Raw genomic sequence first — 26,156 nt, forward strand, 5'->3', positions numbered from 1 at the left:
ATTTTCTAAGGACATCGTATATTCTTCTTATATGTTTTATGATGTGCTTTTAAATAAAACAGACGACCATGGGTTCGATATAGCTTTAATTGTGCACTGGGGTTCTTCCATTAACACGTTTTACCGGGACTCATTTCCATATCACAATACCCTTCGACATGTGGATTAATCTAATTATTCTAATATCATGACATCACCCTTCTTTTAGAAAAAACTAAAAAGGTCTTACTATCTTCATTAACCATTCAACAGGTATATTAAACCGCTCAAAAGCAAACAACATATTCATGTTTTAAACCAACATTACAGCATTACCAGTGTCTAATTTCTACTTTTTTCTTTTTCCTTTCTTTGTACAGGATTAACTAGTAGTACACAACCTCCCTACACATTGTACCAAACATAAGAACGTGAAGTATGTACTGGTTACTGAGGCCACTCCTCAATAAGCCTCCTTGGTTTCACAATGACACGTCCGCTCGCTGTCTTGACTGAATGTGGTTCTGGTCCTGTTGGACTTACACTCCTTTCTGGTGTGCTGTTTTGAATGTCCTGTTCCTTGGGTGTGCAGGAACTGTCGCAATCTTCCTGATGTGGCATTTGCTTACTGTCAGAGTCCAGTAGAGCCATGTCTTCTTGTTGCTTGGTATTCCTCAGAAACTGTTTCTCCTGAACACATGTCCATCCGGTGTTTGTACCACATAAGATCTGGGGTGCCGATCAAGTGCTGTAACCCGTGCCTTATTCCCCATGCCATCCTGCCAAAGTCTTACAGTACATGGTCTCCAACCTGAAGCTGTGGAAGCAACTTGGACCCTTTATCAAAGTATTGCTTCTGCTTCCTTTGCCTGGCTTCTAACAAACTTTTCACTGGACTGTATGGTATGCGAGGCTTTAGCAGTTTTTTAGAAAGTGGAAGTCTGGTTCTTATCCGCCTGCCCATCAACAGCTGTGCTGGTGATGCTCCAATGTCTTCCATCGGGGTACTTCTCCAGTTTAGCAGAGGGAGGTAAGGATCTCTTCCTGCAGCCTTAGCCTTTTTCAGCATGCCTTTGACTGTTTGCACTCCTCTCTCAGCTATGCCATTAGACTGAGGATGGTGGGGGCTAGAGGTCTTGTGACAAAACTCCCACTCTTTTGCAAAGTTCTGGAACTCCCTAGAACTAAATTGTGGACCATTATCAGAAATAACAGTTTCAGGGATTCCATACCTGGAAAACTGCGACTTCAGATGGGTTATGATGTTAATACTTATTGTGTCTCTCTTCAGCCACTCAATTTCAATGAATTTGGAGTAATAATCCACCAAAATCAAATAGTCTTGCTAGTCAAATGTGAATAAATCAACACCTATCTTTTGCCACGGCCTATCTGGTGCAGTATGTGGACACAGTGGCTCCTTGCTTTGAAACTTTTGGAATGTGAGACACACATCACAATTGCTCACCATATCAGTAATGCTCTTAGACATTCCAGGCCAGAAAAGCACATCTCTTGCTCTCCTCCTGCAACTCTCTATGCCTAGGTGACCTTCATGAATTAGTTCCAACATCTCACCTCTCATTGTTTCTGGAACAATAATCTTCTCTCCTTTGAAGAGAATGCCTTCCATGATCGAAATTTCCTCTCTGTAATTCCAGTACTCTTGTATTTCTTTAGCAACGTGACATCTTCTTTCAGGCCATCCACTATGCACAACATCAGTTAGCTTCCTCATTGTCCCATCCTTACTTGTTTCTTCTCTGAACTTGACCAATTTCTGTTTTGTCACAGGTAAGTGTGCTATAACCAGGTGAACCTGAGCTTCAATCTCTTTGTCAGTCATATCAGTCTTTGGTAAGTATGCTCTGGATAAAGCATCTGCAACATACATTTCTTTTCCCGGTTTGTATTGCACACTGACCTGATACTTCTGTAACCTCAGCAACAATCTCTGAATTCTGGCTGGTGCTGTATTCAAGGGTTTTTTCATGATTGCTTCCAGAGGCTTGTGGTCAGACCATACTTTGACATCTCTGCCATACACAAACTGATGCAAACGCTCAACTCCAAATACTATGGCTAACATCTCTTTCTCAATTTGTGCGTAGCATTGTTCCGTCTCAGTCAGTGCACATGAAGCATATGCCACTGGTTTGTCGTCTTGCAGCAATACAGCTCCCAATCCACTTTTGGACGCATCAACGGAGACTGTCATTGGTTCATGAACATTGAAGTATCTGAGTACAGGTGTTTTAGTAAGCAGACTTTTTAGCTTTGTGAATGCTTGCTGATGCTTTTCTTGCCATTGCCATGTACTGTCATCTCTAGTGAGTTGACGTAACTGCTCAGTGTGTTGTGACATGTTAGGAATAAACTTGGCAAGGTATGTGACCATTCCAAGGAATCGTTCCACGTCTTTTTTTGCACTCTGGGCTGGGCATTTCTCTAATGGCCTCAATTTTACTGGGGTCAGGTTTCAAACCATCTCGTGAGAAAATATGACCAAGATATTTGATTTCCTCAACTCCAATCTTGCATTTTTCTTTATTCAGTCGAAAATTCTTAGCTCTGGCTCTCTCCAACACTTGTCTTAACCTTTGGTCATGCAGTTCTTTTGTCTCCGCCCAGACAAGAATGTCATCAATATACGTTTCAACACCTTCAATCCCTTCAAACAGCTGTTTCACCGTTCTGTGGAACACTTCAGGTGCTGAGTTGATCCCAAAGGGAAGACGAAGAAACCTATAGCGACCAAAAGGGGTGTTAAATGTACAAAGACGAGAGCTGGCGTCATCTAACTTAAGTTGCCAAAATCCTGAGCTGGCATCCAGAACTGAGAAGTATTGAGCTTTTGCCAGTTGACTTATTTCTTCCACTGTCGGTAGCTCAAAATGTTCTCTCATCACAGCTGTGTTGAGCTCCCGAGGGTCCAGACAGATCCTCAAGCTGCCATTAGGTTTTTCCATCATCACAAAAGGCTTGACCCACTGTGTTGTTTCGTCAATCCTTTTAATCACCTCCATCTTTTCCATTCTGTGCAATTCTGTTCTAAGTTTTTCCCTCAATGCAACTGGAACCTTTCTGGGTGGGTGGACTTTTGGAGCTACTCTCTCATCTATCTGGATTCTGTGTTCACCCTCAAGGCGACCTACTCCTTCAAACACATCAGAATATTCAGTGAAAATATCATTTGTGCTCAATGTCATCACCCTCTGAATAAGTTTCATTTTTTCACAAGTTTGAATTCCCAGTAAGGGTTTTGCCTCATTTTTTACCACTAGAAATTCCACAATATATGTGTCATTCTTATAGCACACTTCCAGGTTACATGTTCCCTTTACAGGTATTTTTTCTCCTGTGTAAGTAGACAAGTTTACAGTGCTGGTCTTCAGTACAGGCTTCTGGTCCAGTCTGTGCAACAGACTATAAGGAATTACATTTGCCTGTGCTCCAGAATCTAATTTGAAACTAATGTATTGACGTCCTATTTTTAAGTCAACTCTCCATTCGTCTGATGGTGGTTGTGTCTGCACAACACCCACAAACAAAGTTTTACACTCTTTAGAGTCTTCTTCATCATCAACCACATGATTTTTTTTCGATCTGCACATTTTAGCAAAATGATTCATTTTTTCACAGTTCTTGCACTGTTTACCAAAAGCTGGACAACTTTGCAGTGCATGCTCAGTGCCACATCTTTTACAATGAAATGTGTATTTTGTTTCCTTTTCACTTTTATTTTTATGCATTGGAACTTTTCGGCGCGTCTGCTTGTGCTTCACAGCATCAATATGCCTACCATCATGTGGAGATGCTTGCGCTGTCCTATCCTCCTCTTGCATTTGCTGTATTTGTGCCTTAGTAGTTTCCGACGCGACTGTATCTATACAGGTTTTTCGAGAGTAATGTCCGCCTCCCTTAACAGTCGTTCCCTTAAAGCATCAGAGGAAATGCCACAGACTACACGGTCCCGAATGAGTGAGTCAAATAAATCACCGAACTCGCATGACTGTGCCCTTCGTTTTAGCTCCGCTAAATATTGGGTAATAGACATATCCCCTTGCAAACAGGTGAAAAACTTGTACCGTTCGTACGTTATTTTTTTTTTTCGGGTTGCAGTACTCCTCGAATTTATCCATGAGAATTTCCAAGCTATACTTGTCATCAGCATCGTGAAACGCGAAGGTATTATACACTTCCACTGCATCTTCACCAGCCACATGAAGAAACAGCGAGGACTGTACCTTAGCAGGTTTGCTAGCGCCTCCAGTAGCAGCTAGATACAATTCAAACCGCTGCCGAAATCTTCTCCAATTTTCGGAAACGTTGCCAGTGCGTAAATCAAGTCCTGACGGCGGCTTTAACCCTTCCATTTTTTTTTCAGTAAGTTGTTTATTTTGTCCTATAATTTTAACAACCAACTTCTGACACCATGTTTTATGATGTGCTTTTAAATAAAACAGACGACCATGGCTTCGATATAGCCTTTACTGTGCACTGGGGTTCTTCCATTTAACACGTTTTTACCGGGACTCATTTCCATACCACAATACCCTTCGACATGCGGATTAATCTAATTATTCTAATATCATGACTGTCACGCCCAGGAAAGGGTCGATGGGCGATCGGGGCTCGGACTGCTCAGAGAGCGATCAAAAAGCAGGCAACAGGCAGGATACAGGAGTAACGGGGATTTAATGGGGAGATTCGGGATAAGGAACATTTGACGGCAACTGACATCAATGACAGACAAGGGAAACCGGGGAGACCTGGACTTAAATACACAGGACTGATTAAAGTAAATGGACAAAGCTGGAGACGATCAGGGAAGCACACGTGGGTAATCAGGGGGCGTGGCACACACGAGGAGCCGACGAGCCGGGTCATGACAATGACACTATATGGTGGAGTTTTATTTAGATTTTTTAAATAAATATTAATTCGTTTTAAATGTAAGGGTTATTAGGCAGGGGCGTAGATTTAGGGTGGACGGAGGGGATGTGTCCCTACCAATATCCTCCGACCATTGAAATGTCCCCACCAATAATTTAATCCACTTAAAAAAAAAACAATCGTGCTGTCAACATTAACCTAGACACGCAGAAGAAATCACGTTCTCTCCTTGAGTCCTCCCGCTCCCAAAACACATATGAACATTTTGATTGGCTGTGCATTTCCCTGCTATCATGTGAGAGGCTGTGGCTGCGTTCAGATACAATCAGCGCCAAATGCAGTGGATTTTTTTCCCCGTGCAAGAAGGTGTGTTGGGTATGGTGACACATGTGAGGATGGCGGCAGCAAAAAAAAAGAAGCTGGACATAAGGAGCTTTTTTTCAAAGAAAAGTGTAAGTCACTTCAAGTTCGCTAGTGAATCCATCAAAGTCCATCAAAGTAACGACAACAGTTAACGTTAATGCTAGTGGGTTTTTTTTTTACCGCTTTGACGCACATTCATTATAGCAGGGCAGGCTATAGTCTGTGAATACGGACTTAAAACTAACATCAGATTAAACAGCTAAATGTAAAAGTATAAATATGATCCCTGTCAGTTCTTCTAATCTAATGACGACTATTTGTCAGAAATCAGTCTTGTGAAAGAAATTGATATGCTACATAATAATATTGCCATGGCTAGAATTTTATTGACAGTTCACCAATAGACAATCCACTTTGCACAAATAGTTTTTAAAATGCATTCACTGACTTGGCAAACATTAATGATTTGATTCGAGATTTGCACACTAAGACTCAGAAAAAGTGAAATAAAATGATTGCTGTTTAAATGGCATGTGTTTATCCTGTTTTGTCAGGTGACAGAACCTAAACAACTGTGCTGTGTATCAGACAGTGATGGAGAGAAGGGGTCGCAGGTGATGTTGAACGATGACTTGATATTATTATACCTAGTTGTCCTGAGATTTAACATTGTTACCTATAATAGACTGAGGCATTCTCTGTCAATGCTCATAAGGAATCCCTCAATGTTTTTTTATTAGGGGACAGAAGCAGATCAGCCATGTTGTAGTTCAGGTGAAGAGGCAAGGTCACAGGAGGTGAATCTGAATGTTCTGTTAACGAGAGGCGAAGGCATGTTTTTGGCTCCTTCATATAGGAGCAATAGGCATTGAGGGGGTGGAGTCATAGGTCCCCACCAATGTCCAGAGCAAATCTACGCCCTTGTTATTAGGCATCTTCCATTTGTGACCTGAAATACTGGCCAGAACCTCGTCACAGGATGGCAGCGAAGTTTACGCGCGCTGACAAGCACAATGAGGCATCTATGTAAAACTTAAATCAAAGAAACATAAATAACCCACTGTGGGTAGGTGTCATGCCCAGGAATGGGGCGCTGGGCGATCGGGGCTCGGACGGTTCCGAGAGCGAGCAAAAGCAGGCGAAATAGGCAGGATACAGGACAAACGGGGATTTAATGCAAGATACGGAGCAAGGAACATTCGACAGCAACTGACATCAATGACGGACAAGGGAAACCGGGGAGACCTGGACTTAAATACACAGGACTGATCAAAGTAACTAGACACAGCTGGGTACAATCGGGAAAGAACACGTGGGTAATCAGGGGGGCGTGGGACACGAGGAGCGGACGGGCCGGGCATCACAGAACCCTCCCCCAAAGGCGCGCTTCACCGGGCGCGCCCGGGAGGAGGCGACGGACCGGACGAGACAGGGGAACCAGGACCTGAAAAACAAAAACCAAAACCATTAACGAGGGACCGGGAACAAGACGGACAGACAAAACTGGCACAAAGACAAGAAATGGGACAAGACCTGACACAGGACGGGGAACGCGAACAGACAGACCAGGAAGGGAGACACAGAGGGAACAGGTGGAACAAACGGGCCAGGAGTGAAAGGAGGGAATACAGGAGGATGAGGAGCCGGGACGGGAGGAACAAAGGGACGAGGAACAAAGAGAGGAGGGACAGAGACAGGAGGGACAAAGACGGAAGGAGGAGCAAACAAAGGAGGGACCAGGGCAGGAGAGCAGGGAGAGAAGGAGGGGGAACAAAGGGGAGCCCGAGGGAGCCCCAGCGGGTGACGGGAGGCGACCGGAGGGGCCGCAGGCGGCCGGGAGGCCGGAGCCAGAGGGGACTTCAGAGGGGCCAAGGGGGCAGGGCGAGGAACCTGCGGAAGGGCCAGGGAGGGAGCAGGAGGGAGCACCAGGGAAGGGGACGAGGGAGCTGGAGGGGTCCCCGGTGAGGGCAGGGTGAGGGGGGGAGCCGCCGCAGGCGGCGACGTCGTCTGCCACGCCCGAACAGGTGGACCCGCAGGCGCCAGAGGGACCGCCGTCGGGGAGCCCGCAGGCGGCCGACCAGGCACCGGAGGGAGGAGCGAGGCAAGGCGACGAGGCATTGGAGGGAGACCTGCAGGCTACAGCCGACCCGGAGGGCCAGGAGGTGCCAACCGAGCCCCAGCGCAGGCGAGGCAGGGCGAGCCAGGGGGCAGGGCGGGCGGAACTCCAGCCCTGCGTCTGTGCCCCCTCCCCTTGCAGGACACAGACATGCCGACCCCTGGTCGGGGTAGACGTCGCCGGGGTGAGGGCATAGGAGTCACAAGTAATGTCCCCGAGGGGTCCCATTCAAGCTCCTCCACCTCCGGAGAGGGAGGAGCCAAGATGAAGTCTTCTGGGACCACCTCGGGGACTAGGGCAGAAGGGACTGGAGTTGCAGGCGGAGGGGGCGCCTGCCCGGGAGCTGCTGCAGGCGGAGGGGGCGCCTGCCCGGGAGCTGCTGCAGGCAGAGGGGGCGCCTGCCCGGGAGCTGCTGCAGGCAGAGGGGGCGCCTGCCCGGGAGCTGCTCAGGCGTGGGACCCGTAGGCAGTGGCGGCTGCACCTGCGTTGAAACCGCAGGCGGCTGCACGGGAGCGGGGTTCGCGGGCGGCGGCGGCTGCACGGGAGCGGGGTCCGCGGGCGGCGGCGGCTGCACGGGAGCGGGGTCCGCCGGCAGTAACGGAGGGAGCTCCTCCGCACAGGCGATCGCCGGTCTCCTCCTCCTCCCCTTCTGGCGTCTGGCGGTGGCGGGAGGCGGCGCGACGTCCATGAAAACAAGCTCCCGCTCCGGGTAAGGGTAGAGGAAGGGCTCTTCCTCCTCGTCCTCACTCGAGGGCCAGTACCTCCACACGGAGTAAGAGTCCTGTGGGGTCGGCCCCAGGGCTGGAGTTAGGACGGGCTTCTTCACCTCCGGAGACTGCACGACCGGGAGAGCGAGCTGGCTCCGAGACGGATCGTCGGCTCCTCCGCTCTCCTTCTCCTCTGCTTCTTCTTCTTTAGGTCCGTCATTCAGTCGCACCCAGGAATGGGGCGCTGGGCGATCGGGGCTCGGACGGTTCCGAGAGCGAGCAAAAGCAGGCGAAATAGGCAGGATACAGGACAAACGGGGATTTAATGGCGAGATACGGGGCAAGGAACATTCGACAGCAACTGACAAGGGAAACCGGGGAGACCAGGACTTAAATACACAGGACTGATCAAAGTAACTAGACACAGCTGGGTACAATCGGGAAAGAACACGTGGGTAATCAGGGGGGCGTGGCACACACGAGGAGCAGACGGGCCAGGCATCACAGTAGGTGACGTTTGGATTTTTTATTGTTCAAGAAATCATCACGTCATGTCACATGTCATCTCTAAACTTCGGGACTGGGCCATGCCGGTGAGGATTTCGGCCCGTCCGTCATGGTGCGTCATGCATCCACCCCTGCTCCTCTTCATCTGCATCTGTTTCCATGTTTTGGGTGAGGGACAAAAACATATTCTCCTGGGCTCGGAAAGCAGAGCTCAGGGCAGAATTAATCATTATACGAAAATAAAGTATCACTGTGATACAACAACAGAAGAACATCACAAAGAATGCAAAAAATGGTATACTCAATTTGAGTAATATGGACCACCAAGCCCCGGTAGTGAACCAGGACATCCAATAGTCGTTCTGCGTCCTTGTGTCGGTGGTCATAGCAATTTACAAGTCCTTCAGCCTTTGCATTGCCTTAGTCATGTTGGGTGAATGCACATTGTCAGGAATGTATGTACAACAAGTTTGGTTCAACAATACGCACACTCCTCCCTGCGCTGCAGTGAGAAGATCTAGCGCCATGCGATTCTCTATCACCATTTGCCTTTGTAGCAGTTAGTCAAATTCTTATTGGATACCACATCATATACATATCGATACCAATAGTTCCGTAGGAATGGATGGGTTTCGTCTCCTTTTATGCTAGTGAGGTGCACTCCGTCCGGAGTCCACCTTTTCTTCTCCTGCACCTCAGTGTCTGGTACCAGCCATAGAATCAATATTACCATAAGACAGAAAAGACTTCCTAATATTCCCTTAGCCCACCACGGACACCCTACCAGAGCCATCCTAAAGGAGTACAGTTCAGCTGTTTTCTTCACCGGGTTGAGACAACGAAAACCTATTGTTTCTTCGTGCCTTTGTAGCGGACTTCCACTGTTACTCCGCGAATGAGGCATCTGGTAAGGGTTGAATGAGCTTACAGTGGCTCTTGTGGATCCAGGAAGGTCTTTCCGCGATTTTCAAGGCTGTTGGTGTCGTCAGGAGGACTTGGTATGGCCCGTCCCACCGAGGTGAGGTCCAGTCTTTCCTTTGTAGTACTCTTATCAGCACCCAATCCCCAGGCTTCACCGTCTCCTGTAAAGTAGACACAGACGCTTCTGGCAGATTGCCAGGGTGCTGGGTGTTATTCTCATCCACAGTTTTACTAATGCTAAGCATTCTGGCCACGGTCTGCCTGTTTCTTCCATAGTTTTTCTCAATCTATTTTTTACTGTCCCGTTTGTTCTTTCCACCAAACCTTTCATCCTTCTCTTTGCTATCACTAAGCAGCATCACTTCCTTCACAAAATTTGATCAGTTCCAGTTCAGTATCTGTACAATGCCGCAGCAATGTTTGAAAGAATCTAGTAAAAACTTTAAATTATCGTATTAAGTATCAAAACTGCCCCTTTTTGCAATCACTGTGCAGCTCTGTTTCAGTTTTCAGTCTCTTCAAAATTTTATCCGTTCCAAGCACCCATACAGTTCCTCTGCAAAAGAAGATCCATTAAATACTTTTTGAGTTATCATATTTATATACTTAAAGCATATGTATATCCGGAAGTCCAGGGAATACAATAACATATGATGCAATGCTAAGCAGAACACAGATCTGCCGGAAATAATGCCTCCTCACACTATAAGGTGCAGAAAAATGCATAAGATTTTCTGAGTAATATTTTTCTTTTTTTCTGAATTAATGAAATAACCTTCTTGTTTTTCATGATGCACGATCTGTGTAGTTTTAATCCGCTTTTATTTCTGTCTAGGTTTTGTTCAAGTTTTGTTCCTTTGTAAAGACCTTTCAAGGTGAGAACTGCAAATCCTGATATAAATGATTGAGTTTTTTGAAAAAAAAACTCAGGTTTTAAGTAAAGTAAATGTCACGCCCAGCAAGGCGGGACATACCAGGTAAGCAGAATCCATGCCTTCTTGGGCGCCCTATTTAAATGAGCCAGTCTTCATGATCCTCGCTAAGTTTTGTTTGCTTGTTCTATGTGCTGTACTGAGAACTCTGAAGTCCCTTGTCTCTCATCTCTTACATCTTGTTCCCTGCCTGTCCTGCCAATCCTGCCTGCCTGTCCTGCCTCCCCGTCTCGTCTCTCCACGTAGGACTGACCTTTCTTGCTTTCGGACCCTTAGAACTTCCGACCCTGACTATTCTTTCTGCCTGCTGTCTTGATTTGGTTGTTTTACATTACTGAATATACATGCGTGTTACATTTTGTTTTACCAAGTTAGGAAAGCTTTATTTAAGTTCAATCTGATGTTGCCTTACCCATAAAAGAATGATCACAGTCTCTTCACACACAGTGAGGCAAAGCCTACAGCTTAAATACTGGTATCGGATCAATACTCAGTATTGGCCAGTGCCCAAAGCCCTGGCATCGGTATTAGTAACAGGACAGAAAAAGTGGGATTGTGCATCCATAATTTCGAGATATTTGTCAGGATCTGTCCCGTTCAGCCCTGTCATGTTCCTGTTTGGCCAGCAGATGTTGATGGCCAACCCATATTAGTCCAGTATGCTTCACTGTTTCCGGCCCTAATGTGTCAATCACTTACACCTGCTTCTTCTTGACTCATTGTTATCTGTGTATATATATATACCTGCTTATGCCACATTACCCAGTTTGATCATTGTAGCTTTTGATGGAGATGTCAGTCACTTTGGAGTTCAGTGTTGGTGCTGTAGATCTGTATGCCTTTGTAGTTAGTGTTCCTACTGCCCTAAACCTTGTCTCCATGTTAAGTTACCCCCCCCCCCCCCCCCCCAGTTCTTTGTTGTCAGCCTGTACGTGTTTTGGTGTCAAATAAATCTGAGGAATACAATGTTGTTGTTCGGACAGCATCTTTTCTAGTTCAACTATGACTTCAGTCTGGTGTAGTTACATTTCCTATTTAATAAACTACAGTTTACATTCCCGAAATAGCAGAATGACAAAGAGCTTTACAAACATACCCTCTGTAGCCAGCCCTGAATTTGAGGCATTCAGCCTCACAAAGAATTTTTTTCATTAAATTTGCCAGAAGTTTTATCATATTAGATGCAAAACTATGGCTCACTGTGTAATCACTGAGCTTATACACTGACCTTGTGAAAAAGCCATTCAGAGCAAACATACACACACACACACGCACACACACAAGTTGGTTTTCCTATCTAAATGGGGACCATACATTCATTTCTATGGGAAAAACCCTAATCCCTATCGCGACACCCATAACCCCTACCCAGCCCTAACCTTAACCATAAGTAACCAACCAAAATACAAGACTTTTGGTATTTTTACTTTTTTGATTGCACTCACAGATTTTTATAAAACTGAGGTTTTCCAAAGGGGGACCTCAAAAGAAGTTCCTAAAAGTACGGAAATTTCTACACTTTGGGGACAATTTGGTGCTCAAATGTGATCCATGCTGCAGTGCTATGGTGCACTGTTGCCTCACACCTCTGGGACCCGGGTTTGAGTCTCCGCCTGGGTCACATGTGTGTGGAGTTTGCATGTACTCCCCATGTCGTCGTGGGGTTTCCTTCGGGTACTCCGGTTTCCCCCCACAGTCCAAAGACATGCTGAGGCTAATTGGAGTGGCTAAATTGCCCGTAGGTGTGAATATGTGCGTTAATGGTGTGTGAGTGTGCCCTGTGATGGGCTGGCCCCCCATCCTGGGTTGTTCCCTGCCTCGTACCCATTGCTTCTGGGATAGGCTCCAGACCCCCCGTGACCCAGTAGGATAAGCGGTTTGGAAAATGGCTGGATGGATGGATATGATCTATGCAAACCCACACACACACACACACACACACACACACAGAGCAGTGTTACTGTCTCATAAAGCATTGACTAAGACACCCACCTGTCGGGACTCTGGCTTGCCGTACCTCAGGTCTGTCACAAAATGCTCACAGTTGTGTTGAATGACACTGTATGGCAGCTCCTGACCCACTCGACTCCGATCATCTTTCAGTATGGTGCTGACACTCCTGGGCTCATATTTATCATCCAGAAGGTTGTTGATGCGGTATCCATTGTCACCCACCACATCCAACAACTTTTCCCTTTTTACAATACCCTTGTCATTCAAGACAGACATCGTGCTGTTGGAACCAGCCTCGCCTTGGTGAGAGAAATGGAAATGGTCATGAAATCAATTTAACAGGTGAGAATATACTGCGTCTACATTGAAAAATGAATCCATCCATCCATCCATTGTCCAAACCGCTTATCCTACTGGGTCGCGGGGGGTCCGGAGCCTATCCCGGAAGCAATGGGCACGAGGCAGGGAACAACCCAGGATGGGGGGCCAGCCCATCGCAGGGCACACTCACACACCATTCACTCACACATGCACACCTATGGGCAAGTTAGCGACTCCAATTAGCCTCAGCATGTTTTTGGACTGTGGGGGGAAACCGGAGTACCCGGAGGAAACCCCACGACGACATGGGGAGAACATGCAAACTCCACACACATGTGACCCAGGCGGAGACTCGAACCTGGGTCCCAGAGGTGTGAGGCAACAGTGCTGACCACTGCACCACCATGCCACCCCGAAAAATGAATCTAGCATGAAAATTAGATGGAAGGTAAACTAAGTAAAAATAGTTGTCTTAGGAACATGGTCTGTGCTCTCACTTGCTGTGGTGAGGTGGATGACATAATCATCTCCAGCGTATATGGCCCAGTGCTGGTATGGTCCATGAAAAATCTCAATTAGGTCACCGGGTTTCGGCTCATCATCATCCTGTCCACATGAGAAAAGCACAGACTGTCGTTAACAGGAACATTGATCCCAGTTATTTAATATTCTGATGAATTGGTGGCATTTCTGTACCCAGTACATTATACAGATAAATATGCATGAAAAGCAGCTTTATAATACATATTACTGTCAAGCAAAGTGGCCTCCATAATGTTCTCATGGCAAATTCAAAATACATAATGTAAAACATTAATAACTACCTAGAACACCGAAAAAATAGTTTGTCACTAGTCCCTGCTCACTAATGCTACACTTCAACATGAAATATAATGATTCAAAACCTTCAAAAATCTGTATTGTTGTGTGACAGTATTTCCCATTTATGCTTTACATACATTTTCTTTATGATATTGTACAGTAAGTATTGTAAGATTTTGCAAGGAACATCCTGCGCTGTCAGTCATCTATAAAATAGCTATAAAAAAACAGTTCTAAAGCTAATGAGAGGCTGATGGTTACACAGCTAAGAATGGGTAAGCAGCCACTGAAGCTGCTACTAGAGGCCGACACCAAATGGACACAAGACAGAGACTTTATGGCCCTCGTGAGCCCACTGGGGCTGCTTTAGCCAGTCTGACCACCGAGGGGCGGTTATGTCATTGTCATACTCGGACTGTGATGTCATTAATCAGTGTCTTGGAGGACCAGCACCATTCAAATGTGCCACCACTGAACTGTCAGAGGAGGAGAGGGGGACAGCATCTAGGGTAATTCCAAATATTGGAAGATTATAATACGAAATGGCAGAGAGGGCAGTGCCAACATCACATGCAGCTCCTAAACATGCAAGTCACCTTCTGTGTATCTGTGTTTTTCTATTTTGATATTTTGAAAATTTACACAAAGGTTGTAGGCTGCTTTGTTTATCATATTTGAATCAACAGTGTTATCATAAGTGTTATTATAAATTACTGATTGAATTTGTATTGGAGTTGCATATATTGGATTTGCAAAATCATGGATTTTTCTTCCACAAAGGAACTCTAAGAACTTACGGCTGGAGTTCAGAGCCGGTTCTTCTGAGTATTGGAAAACCCTGACCCCTGACAACTATCAATATGTATAAAATGGAGTACATGCACACTCTATAGGACATGCCTGGCATATTTTTTTCACAGCTATTAACCCTTTAGTGCGCATCGGTGTGCATCGTTGTTTGTGTACTGGACATCACAGTTCTGTCATTAAAAATGCCAAACCTTACTTTAGTTATTAAAGCCAGAAAACTGAATATCGAATATGAGGCTAACTTAACCGTGGTTACATGCAAACATGTTCACCTACCTACCTACTTTCCTCCGAGACACTATCCAACTTAAAAGAAGTAGGATATGCCATAGTACTGCTAATTTATCCGCACTCCTGCTTGTGAATGTGCATCTGGAGTAATACAGTCATCAGACCTTGCATCTTGTCTGTCCTGAATCGTGACTGATACCCCACAGGGAGTACTACCCTCCTGCAGCAAACATCTTACAGTTTCCCAGGGCGAGTGTGCCCCCCCCCCCCCCCCCCCCATTCCCACAGCTCCTGTTTATTTGTGGATTTTTGTCCATTTTGGTCTGCCAGTGCACGGGTGCAGGGCAAGATGAGCGCGCTCAGAGCGGAGATGCTGCTTGTGAAGGTCCCTCTGCACGCTGTCTGGTTGGACAGGATTCCTGAGTACATACCTCTACTTAAATATGTAACCTAATCTTGTTTGAACATCATTAAGATCATAAACTTACCATCGTTTGGCCCATGATAACTGACAGCAGTTGCCTGTTGAGAGCGTCTTCTGTCTTGTATGAAAGGTATTTTTCTCTTTGAAAGCTGTTTCCCCCACAATTTTTTTTTATCTATAAATTAATACAAAAGTTTGTGGGTCATCGAACTGTAGGTTTTAGGTTAATAGTGATTCCATAAAGTGACAATACAAACCACTAGTAATAGTAGGTTAAAAGCTTTAAAATGACAAAAACCAATATGTTATATAATTAGATTAAATTGATTCCAAACATAGCTAAACTGAACATTTCACAGTTTGGCCTCAGATCAGATTTTAATACAATTACAATTTGCTAGATAGAAGAATAAATGTTGCTCATTTGAATCCTCTAATACTGAAATTGCATTGTGTTGGTTTTAATAAAGAAGCGGGCCGTGCTTTATTACAAGACTTCGGCCTACACACTGCCCTCCTTCAATCCTCTGTTCACACATAAATGAAAAACACATGAAAATTGGCACCCCAGGTACTCGACTCCACACAAGTTCTAGCAAACAAAGGAAAGTGTGCTTTAAACAAAGCTATGTGCACTCAGCTGAGGTACATGACTATGCTGACTCAATAATTCAGCTAGGCATTCAAACTAACTGCCTCCAAAATCCCCTTCAATAAAACACACACACACACACACACACACACACACACACACACACACACACATATATATATGATCAAGATATACAACCATAATTCAGACCCAATTGACACTTATGTACATTACAATACAGACTATCGCAGTATACACTGACTGTTTTACATTTTATCCCTTTGTGAAATTATTTCTCCAAAGACTGCACAGAATCGCTGCTCACCTCTCCTGTCCGTAAGCAGGAATGAGGATGAGACAAAGCGTGTCAACGTGACATACCCAGAACCATGGTCAAAGTGAAAGTACCTGCGTGCCTCCGCATGTAAAACAAAACAGAAAGAAAAATCAAAAAAGTAGTGGATTACAAACACTTTGCAAAACCTGAAATGAACATTTCTGCTATGATTTTGATGAATATTCACATAACATTTTACCCTCGTTACACCAGCAGCAGTTGTATGTTAGCATAATATTCTTAGCTCAGTCCTTTACAGTCCTTTTCCAGCAAGACAATACCAAGCCATATTCTCCACGTGTTACAACAGTGTGGCTTGCAGGTAAAAGAGTGCTGGATCTAAACTGGCCTGCCTGCAGACCACACCTGTCACCCTTTGAAAATGTGTGGAAAATTATGAAGAGCAAAATGTCGTGTATCAAGTACAGTATGAATAGGAAAGAATTTCTGCACTTTATAGCAAAACAATATAATGCCAAATGGAAACAAAAACTACCCGAGAATTCGTAAACTTCAACACTATTTACATAGCATTTCCCTTTTGTAGGCCGTGATGCGGTTATAAACGTAGAATTTCAGGTTCTGCCAGTTCCTTTGCTTAAGAGCTCCTGGTTCAGCTCTTATACACCTTTCACAATCACTCTTTACTGGTTCAATACCAGATATGATTAATGGATTTATGTGCCTTTCCACTGCCTGCACCTCTGTCTGCTGCCAGGGTGTCTTCTTCTTCTGGGTCATTTTACCTTAAAGTGGTCAGAAAAACTAATTAGTAATTGAAAGGATAAGGAAGTGTGTTTTTCTATTTTCATATTTTGTAGGTTACTCAGTAACACAAAGGTTGTAGGCTGCTTTGCACATAAGGAAGTGTGTGCTGTAATTCAGATATAATTTGCTGAATTCTATATCAGCATACATGCAGCATCTAAGTAAAGTAAAATTCTTTTTTATCTACCTATGAATAGAATTACATTGTCAGTCAAATGCTGATTTGTGCATTCTGCCACTTAGACTGAATTGATTACTGTGTTAATTAGGATAAACTTTTTCTATAAGCATAATAACACATAATACATATTGTGTTGTCTGAAAATTCTCAATTATTGTGCATTTATAAAAAGTGAGCTCAGCACAGTGACCAAATTTTAAGAAGAAACAACAGTATTTATCTTCTTATTAACATTAAAGATCCACTGGATAAAACCATCTAGTTACTCTACTATATATAGTATTTAATATATAGTAATTATATAAGACATTACAACCCTGATTCCAAAAAATTGGGATGCTGTGTAAAACATAAATAAAAACAGAATGCAACCAACATTCAACTGAATACAAAAGAAAGGCTCAGTTCTTCACAAGCAAGGATAGCACAGTGGTTACCACTTGGTGTGTTAGCACTCATGGCATGTGAAAGTACCTTTAATGTTGAATGCAAAATATGCCGCCATCCATATGATGTCTTTTTCAGAGACGTTATTGCTTATTCCAGCAAGACAATGGTAAGCCATATTCTGCACGTGTTACAACAGTGTGGCTTCATGGTAAAAGAGTGCTGGATCTAAACTGGCCTGCCTGCAGACCACACCTGTCACCCTTTGAAAATGTGTGGAAAATTATGAAGAGCAAAATGTTGTGTATCAAGTACAGTATGAATAGGAAAGAATTTCTTGTTCAGAACTTCAACAACTGGTGTCCTAATTTCCCAAAGGCTCACTGAGTGTTGGTAAAAGAAAAAGTGAGGTAAACAGAGGTAAACATGCCTCTGTCCCAACTTTTTTGAAGCATGTTGCAGGTATCAAAATCAGGTTCATCAGTATGAACACTAAATATTTTGTGTTTGTATTGTATTCAGTTGAACGTAGGTTGAGATAGATTTGCAAATAATTGCATTCTATTATTATTTATGGTTTACACAGCATTATGATGTTTTTGGAATACTGTACAACTATTATACAAGTACAACTATGTACTGCTATAGCTATATTAGCTTTGGTAACAAGAAAATTATATTAAAGCTGCTTGAAGTTGAGTTGCTTCTATATTATGAGTAATGCTGGAAGTAATCCAATCATTCACATTAAATTGCTCCAGCACCCTGTGAACAGGACAGGTGGTTTAGAATCAATTAAGCATTAAATACACAGGACAGGTGGTTGATATAGGGGCTAGTTATTACTAATGTTTAATTTATTAGAACAGTTACTGTTGCTAGTCCCACTTCAAGCAGCTTGTAGAGTGTAGCAACAACCAACTAACCCCATCAAATGGCACAGATGGGTTTCTGAGAATTGTGATCTTCAGACAGAGCAGAACTTTGTTTGGCTGCTACAACATTTGGCCATTTCTAGTTCAATTCATACACTGACAGTACAAATTAACCAAGTTAGATGAAAATACAATATATGGTCAGACGTGGTCAGGTCAACAGAGATGAAGAAGAGTGTGTAGGCCGGGTGAAGTGGGTGAAGATGAGTGTCAGGAGTGATTTGTGATAGACTGGTACAAATGCAAGAATGAAGGCGAAGGTTTACAAAATTGCAGTTAGACCAGCTGTTATATGGGTTGACAACGGTGGCACTCATGAAAAGACAGGAGGCAAAGCTGGATGTGGCAGAATTAAAGATGTTAAGATTTGCGTTAGGAGTGATGAGGATGGACAGGATAGGAATGAGTATATTAGAGGGTCAACTCAAGTTGGAGGGTTTGCAGACAAAGCTAGAGAGGAAAAATTGCATTGGCTTGAACGTGTGCAGAGGAGAGATGCTGGGTATATTGGGAGAAGGAGGATGGAGCTGAGAAGGCGTATGGACATGATGAAAGAGAACATGCATGTGGTTGCTGGGATTTGGTTACTGAGGTAGTTAAAAAAAATCCTCGTTGGCAGGGTCCCAGAGGTGGATGAGATCCACCCTGAGTTCCTTAAGGCCCTGGATGTTATTTGACTGACTTAGTTGACACAAATTTGAAACACTGTGTGGTGGTCAGGGATAGTGCCTCTGGATTGGCAGACTGGGGTTATGGTCCCCCACTTTAAGAAAGGGAGTATGTTCCAACTTTATGGGGAATTGCGATTTTGTGCTTCATAACGTACCACACATTTTAAGTAAGAGACTGGAGTCTAGTACCCACACAAAGCCACATGTGCAGAATATGACTTTGGCATTTTCTTGCTAGAATAAGCAGGAATGTCCCTTTGAAAGACATTGTCTAGATGACAGCATATGTTGCTCCAAAATCTGCATGCACCTTTCAGAATTAATTGTGTCTTCACAGATGTGGAGGTTACCCATGCCATGTGCAGTAACACTCCCTGTACTTTCACAGATGTGGAGGTTACCCATGCCATGTGCAGTTACACTCCCTGTACTTTCACAGATGTGGAGGTTACCCATGCCATGGGCACTAACACTCCCTGTACTTTCACAGATGTGGAGGTTACCCATGCCATGGGCACTAACACTCCCTGTACTTTCACAGATGTGGAGGTTACCCATGCCATGGGCACTAACACTCCCTGTACCTTCACAGATGGTTACCCATGTTAAGCACATGGCATGGGTAACTTCCACACCTGTAAAGACACAATTAATTCTGAAAGGTGCATGCAGATTTTGGAGCAACATATGCTGTCATCTAGGCAATGTCTTTTAAAGGGACATTCCTGCTTATTCTAGCAAGAAAATGCCAAAGTCATATTCTGCACATGTGGCTTTGTGTGGGTACTAGACTCCCTGTACTTTCACAGATGTGGAGGTTACCCATGCCATGGGCACTAACACTCCCTGTACTTTCACAGATTTGGAGGTTACTCATGCCATGGGCACTAACACTCCCTGTACCTTCACAGATGTGGAGGTTACTCATGCCATTGGCACTAACACTCCCTGTACCTCCACAGATGTGGAGGTTACCCATGCCATGGGCACTAACACTCCCTGTACTTTCACAGATGTGGAGGTTACTCATGCCATGGGCACTAACACTCCCTGTACCTTCACAGATGTGGAGGTTACCCATGCCATGGGCACTAACACTCCCTGTACTTTCACAGATGTGGAGGTTACTCATGCCATTGGCACTAACACTCCCTGTACCTCCACAGATGTGGAGGTTACCCATGCCATGTGCAGTAACACTCCCTGTACTTTCACAGATGTGGAGGTTACCCATGCCATGTGCAGTTACACTCCCTGTACTTTCACAGATGTGGAGGTTACTCATGCCATTGGCACTAACACTCCCTGTACCTCCACAGATGTGGAGGTTACCCATGCCATGTGCAGTAACACTCCCTGTACTTTCACAGATGTGGAGGTTACCCATGCCATGTGCAGTTACACTCCCTGTACTTTCACAGATGTGGAGGTTACCCATGCCATGGGCACTAACACTCCCTGTACTTTCACAGATGTGGAGGTTACTCATGCCATTGGCACTAACACTCCCTGTACTTTCACAGATGTGGAGGTTACCCATGCCATGGGCACTAACACTCCCTGTACTTTCACAGATGTGGAGGTTACTCATGCCATGGGCACTAACACTCCCTGTACTTTCACAGATGTGGAGGTTACCCATGCCATGGGCACTAACACTCCCTGTACTTTCACAGATGTGGAGGTTACTCATGCCATTGGCACTAACACTCCCTGTACCTTCACAGATGTGGAGGTTACCCATGCCATAGGCACTAACACTCCCTGTACTTTCACAGATGTGGAGGTTACTCATGCCATTGGCACTAACACTCCCTGTACCTCCACAGATGTGGAGGTTACCCATGCCATGGGCACTAACACTCCCTGTACTTTCACAGATGTGGAGGTTACTCATGCCATTGGCACTAACACTCCCTGTACTTTCACAGATGTGGAGGTTACCCATGCCATGGGCAGTAACACTCCCCATACCATCACAGATGCTGTTTTGCATCTGGACAGTCTTTTTCTTCTTTAGCCCAGAGAACATAACATCCATGATTTCCAAAAAACGTTGATGAAGTAACATAATTAAAAAGCAAAATAATAATAATTTGTATATTATTTTTCCTCATTTGTTTTAAGACTAATTAGTACATTTTTTTAGTGTACATTATATTTTCGATTGACTTCTGATATTGACGATGAATTACGATAAGTACATAATGAATTATGTTTGATTTTTTTAATCATTGTAGCTTTCAAGTCCCAATCATTACGTCCATATGCCCCTGGCATTAGTTAGCTAAATAACAAATGAAAGAATTCTGATACCATTCTATGCATTGGGACTTCAATTATAGCAAGAAAGTATGTTTACTCTAACTTACTCTCTTACTTACTGACTTAAACTAGTGACAATACATACCATCTATAACTGATGATCCTGCCTGACATTTCTCCTGGAAGTCTTCCTCATCACTGTCCAGATCTTTTTCTGTGGAAGTCATACAAAGTACAGCTTAACAATGTGATTAAACAAAAAGAATAGATTGCAAGCAGAAAAATAAACAAAGTCAAACAAGTCAAATAACATCTGGATCTATCTGAATTCCATCCAAGTTCTTGCCATGAAACCCAGCTAATCTTCTCTGCTCGAGTGCCATTAGAACTTTGCTGATTTTTACAAGTTGCAGGGTCTTCTCGGGGAGTCGATAGAACTCACGATGGATTCTAATGTCATGTCCAAGAAAGGTGGCCAGCTGGTCCATCTCCGTGTCTGTCATGTTCAGCACAGTTGAAAGGGTTGCAGCATGCTTTCGCAGTCTGGTAGATGTCAGTGATTCAGGACATTTTGCACCACACACCTTGGCAAATCCACGGATGCAATCAGAACCTCGGAAATGTGTCATAGCTTCTGGTCTCGCAAACATATACTGATTGTCTTTTAGTACCCCACAGGCCCCTCTCTGCTTAGCAAGGAGTTCTAATGCACACAGCATTTTTGGAGTCAATAGAATTGGAACTGGGCGACCACGTTTCCCCCTTGTGACAATCAGTGTAAAGTGTCTGTAAAGTTTTCTATCCACTTCAGACAGAGCCCAGTCCACATCCTGATGTGGATCAGAGGTGTCTCTTGATAAAAATGCAGATAAGGGCATGCTTGCCACCTCTCCTTCCCTTAAAGAGAATGATCTGGGTCATACACACCTTTGTAAGCTCAATCCAGGCTTTTACAGAGGGATTTCATAGAGCGATTTGTACCAGTTATCCTGCATTTCATTGATATATGCATGCATTTTTTGGACATCTTCAGTAAAGGGCATGAGAGTGGGCACATTCCACTTCGCTTCACTGATGTTCCTCAATGCTGTAGCTGAGATCATCTCATTCCACTTTTGCTGATGGACATGTAGAAACTTACTGGCATTCTCAACAAGCTCTTTGTTGGTTGAGATTAAACCCTGAGCTTTTAAAAGTTTGCTTACTTTAACCAACGCATTTCCAAGTTCGTTTGCCAGTGATGGAATTAAGAACTTGTTTGTTTCACTGTCATACCCACATGTAAACTTGACAGCTTTGACAGTGTCCATGTAGTTCTTTGGATTTATGAAATCTTCCAGTTTTTTTAAGGTGGTCACTTTGCTGGCATTGTAAATCAGCCTTCCGATTTCTCTCATCTTCTCTTGCACATACTGTTGATTCTTGCGTGATGGTCCACCTTTGTTTAACAAGTGCTGTCCAAGAGCAATACTGACTTGGTCATTTTTGATTATATCTGTGACTGGGTCAGGATTCATGGCACCGATTACTCCCCACAGTTGTTTACTTACGTGTGAAGGCACAGGCCCTGTGTATGTACACATGGACTGAACACGGTTCTTTCCTGGTTTGGAGGTGACTGATCCGGGTTTAAGATTACAATTATACATATGTCGCCAAAGGACCTTTCTTGTAAAAAGACCTTCCTTGTAAACCGGCCGGCTGTTTCAAGCTTTCAGATGTATCTGTATTTTGTGCTACCCACTCGCTCGCTTAATAAAGCGTGAGGCAGGTTACCCCCCTCCCAGCTGGGGGGCGTTTCTATTAGGCCAGCTAAGAGATTATTCTTCAAAGTTTTTTAATGTGTATTTGATGCTTGATTGATTCTAAATGCATCTTACTAGGTACTATTAAAAGTAACTAAATAACCATGTCCACCTCCTTTAAATAACAAAATAACAGTTACTGCTAAACTGTTTTTTTTCCTTGTTTGAAACATGGCATGTCACCTCTTGACCAAAACTTTTGTAAAGCAAAGTTACCCCTTAAAACACTTAAGGGCCAGCTTGTAACAGTCCCAAGTCTAGGGTTGGGGATCGTGAGAAAGAAAAGGGACTGGGTAAGGGGTGGACGAGACAACCAGGGAACGGGAAAAGGGAACACGGGACACAAACAGATCTTTTTTTTGTATTTTATTCACAGACACTTCACAACAGTAGGTACAACAGACTTCAGGAGTGACAGAGGCCAAAATAAACAAAAAAACACATCTACTGAGCACAACCCAATCTAAGCTAAACCTAAGTGTAACAAAAAAGCAAAAATGAAACAAGAACTAAACCTGACTCCCTAGCCAAACGTAAAGTAAACACCACGTTGCGCATGAACAAATGGGCAGTCACTCCGTATGCACCAAACCAAACATAGAACCTGCAGGGACATCCCTAAATTGCTTACGGCAATCAGTAGTACCACTGCCATCCATCCATCCATCCATTTTCCAAACCACTTATCCTACTGGGTCGTGGGGGGTCCGGAGCCTATCCCGGAAGCAATGGGCAGGAGGCAGGGAACAACCCAGGACAGGGGGCCAGCCCATCGCAGGACACATTCACTCACCATGCACTCACACATGCATACCTATGGGCAATTTAGCAAGTAAAGGGCAACATAAAGTATTAAAATTGAGATGATGGCATGATTGTGCAGTGAACAGTGTGTAACAATATACACAGCAAAGTGTATAACGCAATGAGCTATGAGTTACAATTTTACATCACAACTGAAGCAAAGATTCCCTGGCCTGTCACTCGGTTGTAGCATGTATGTTACTGTGGGGGAGATCCATCAGAGTCACGTGGGAAGAAACTGTCTGTCCCTTGGGGGTGTAGTGACTGAAAGTTGGGACTGGCAGGATGTGTCGTGTCGGTACCAATCTTGCCCGCTCTCTTCCTGCATCTGTTGTAGCTGAGGACGATATAATTGTAAAAAATTTCCAAACCTGCCTTCCCTACATTCCAGCCTCCACTAACCAGTTGTCACGATCTATGCGGAACCTTGCGGCGATCGTGCGGGCAGGTGGCCAAGGACTAGACACACAGGCAGGAATCAGGGCAAACTATGGGGTTTATTCAGGGAACAGGGAGCAGGAAACTTTGAACCACACCATAACCACAATGACGGACAACGGATACAAGCAAGACCAGGACTTAAATGGACAAGACTGATCAAAATAATCGGACACAGCTGAGGACGATCAGGGAAGCACGTGTGGGTAATCAGGGGGCGTGGCAAACACGAGGAGCGTACGAGCCGGGCATGACAGAACCCCCCTCCAAAGGCGCGCTTCTCTGGGCGCACCTCAGAGGAGGCGACGGACGGGACGAGGGAAACGGGACCTGGAACAAAAGAACAAAACTGTTAACGGAACACAGGGAACAAGACCGAAATACAAAACATGGCCAGCGACAGGACGTAGGACAGGATCTGACTAAGGACTGGGAACGCAGACAGACAGACCAGAAAGGGTGAAACAGAGGGAACAGGCGGGACAAAAGGACCAGGAGTGCTAGGAGGGAACACCGGGGGACAATGAGCAGAGATGGGTGTAACGAAGGGACGAGGAGCACAAGACGGAGGGACAAAGACAGGAGGAGGAGTAAACACTGGAGGGACAGGGACAGGAAAATAGGGAGAGAAGGAGGGGGAACTAAGGGGAGTCCGAGGGAGCCCCAGCGGGCAACGGGAGGCAGCCGGAGGGGCTGCAGGCAGCCGGGAGGCCGGAGTAGGAGGGGACCTCGGAACGGCCGAGGAGGCAGGGCGAGGGACCGACAGAGGGGACGAGAAGGGAGTCGGAGGGGACCCTGGCGAGGGCAAGGAGAGGGGGGGAGCCACAGCAGGCGGCGACGTCCTCTGACAAGCTGGAGCGGGAGGACCCGTAGGCGACCACCGAGGAGCCGGCGGAGGGAGCGAGGCAGGGTGACGAGGCTGTGGAGGGGACCCACAGGTGACAGCTGACCCAGAGGGCCAGGACCCGCAGGCGCCGACCGAGCCCCAGCGCAGGCAAGGGAGGGCGAGCCAGGGGGCAGGGTGAGAGGGACCCCAGCCCTACATCTGTGTCCTCTCCCCTTGTGGGACACAGACATATGGCCCCTTGGTAGGGGTCAAGCTCGCCGGGGTGAGGGCCGAAGAGTCATTAGAAGGGTCCCCGAGGGGTCCCATTCCAGCTCCTCTACCTCCAAGGAGGGAGGAGCGGCGGTTGGACTGTCCAGGACCTTCTCGGGGACTAGGGCAGGAGGGACAGGAGTGGGATCAGGATCAGGAGTCACAGGGGGTACAGTCACTAGAGGTGGAGGGAGCGCCTCGGGCATGGGCGCGGGAGCTGCAGGCAGAAGGAGCGCCTCGGGCGTGGGCGCGGGAGCCGCAGGCAGAGGGAGCGCCTCGGGCGTAGGCTCGGGAACCGCAGGCAGAGGGAGCGCCTCGGGCGTAGGCTCGGGAACCGCAGGCAGAGGGAGCGCCTGCTCGGGAACCGCAGACAGAGGCGGCTGTACTGGCTGCGCAGGCGACAGTGGAGGCAGCTGCGTGGGATGCGCAGGCGGCAGCAAAGGCGGCTGCTCGGGATGCGCCAGTGATGGACAAAATGATTTTTTTGGATGCAGTTTGTTTGTCTCAGTTCACCTAAATGATTTGTTTTGATTCATTAACCAACTTGTTCAGTGGCACTTTTTGTTTGCATAAAATATATCTGAAACTCTTGTCTTCTGATATGTCAAAAAATAACGTATTATCTAGGGTAAACAGTGTTGAGGAGTTAGCTAAATGCTACCAATAAGCCATATGAGAAAAGCAATATTTGTTATTGAACTGTAGTTTAAGTCTCTCAACATACCGTAGCTACTGATGTTTGTTAAAAATGCAAACCTAACAGCTCATCAAATAGTCAACCAATGAGTCCAAACACTAACAAACCTTGGTTTAAATCGTTAAAGTGTTGCATCTCTAAAATCCAATTGCAGCATCTGGGAAGTCACTGCACATGTAGGCTATATACTGCACCAGT

At 45.2% G+C, this 26,156-nt stretch overlaps 2 protein-coding genes across 2 annotated transcripts in view; both read right to left on the reverse strand.

Annotated features, from left to right (window-relative positions):
* The window catches only part of LOC125750609 (phospholipase A and acyltransferase 3-like), an 86,093-nt gene that overhangs the window by 29,271 nt on the left and 30,666 nt on the right, over positions 1–26,156 (reverse strand). The gene's annotated exons all lie outside the window — the stretch shown is intronic.
* LOC125750167 (phospholipase A and acyltransferase 4-like) lies at positions 12,387–25,467 on the reverse strand. Its single transcript, XM_049027589.1, has 3 exons — positions 25,333–25,467; positions 13,193–13,301; positions 12,387–12,673 (listed from the first exon to the last, which is right to left on the reverse strand). The coding sequence occupies exons 1-3, from the start codon at positions 25,465–25,467 to the stop codon at positions 12,387–12,389; spliced, it is 531 nt and encodes a 176-aa protein (XP_048883546.1).

This window comes from Brienomyrus brachyistius, chromosome 10 (assembly GCF_023856365.1).
Source record: "Brienomyrus brachyistius isolate T26 chromosome 10, BBRACH_0.4, whole genome shotgun sequence".
Classification (NCBI taxonomy): Eukaryota; Metazoa; Chordata; class Actinopteri; order Osteoglossiformes; family Mormyridae; genus Brienomyrus; species Brienomyrus brachyistius.

What these genes read in the sequence shown, in the direction of transcription:
- LOC125750167 (XM_049027589.1), bottom strand. Translation starts at nt 25,467, where the DNA reads ATGCCCGAGGCGCTCCCTCCACCTCTAGTGACTGTACCCCCTGTGACT. An exon ending in CCGCTCCTCCCTCCTTGGAG is followed by an intron (nt 13,302 to 25,332) that starts GTAGAGGAGCTG and finishes TCATGTGGACAG; the next exon opens with GATGATGATGAGCCGAAACC. An exon ending in CATCCACCTCACCACAGCAA is followed by an intron (nt 12,674 to 13,192) that starts GTGAGAGCACAG and finishes TCTCTCACCAAG; the next exon opens with GCGAGGCTGGTTCCAACAGC.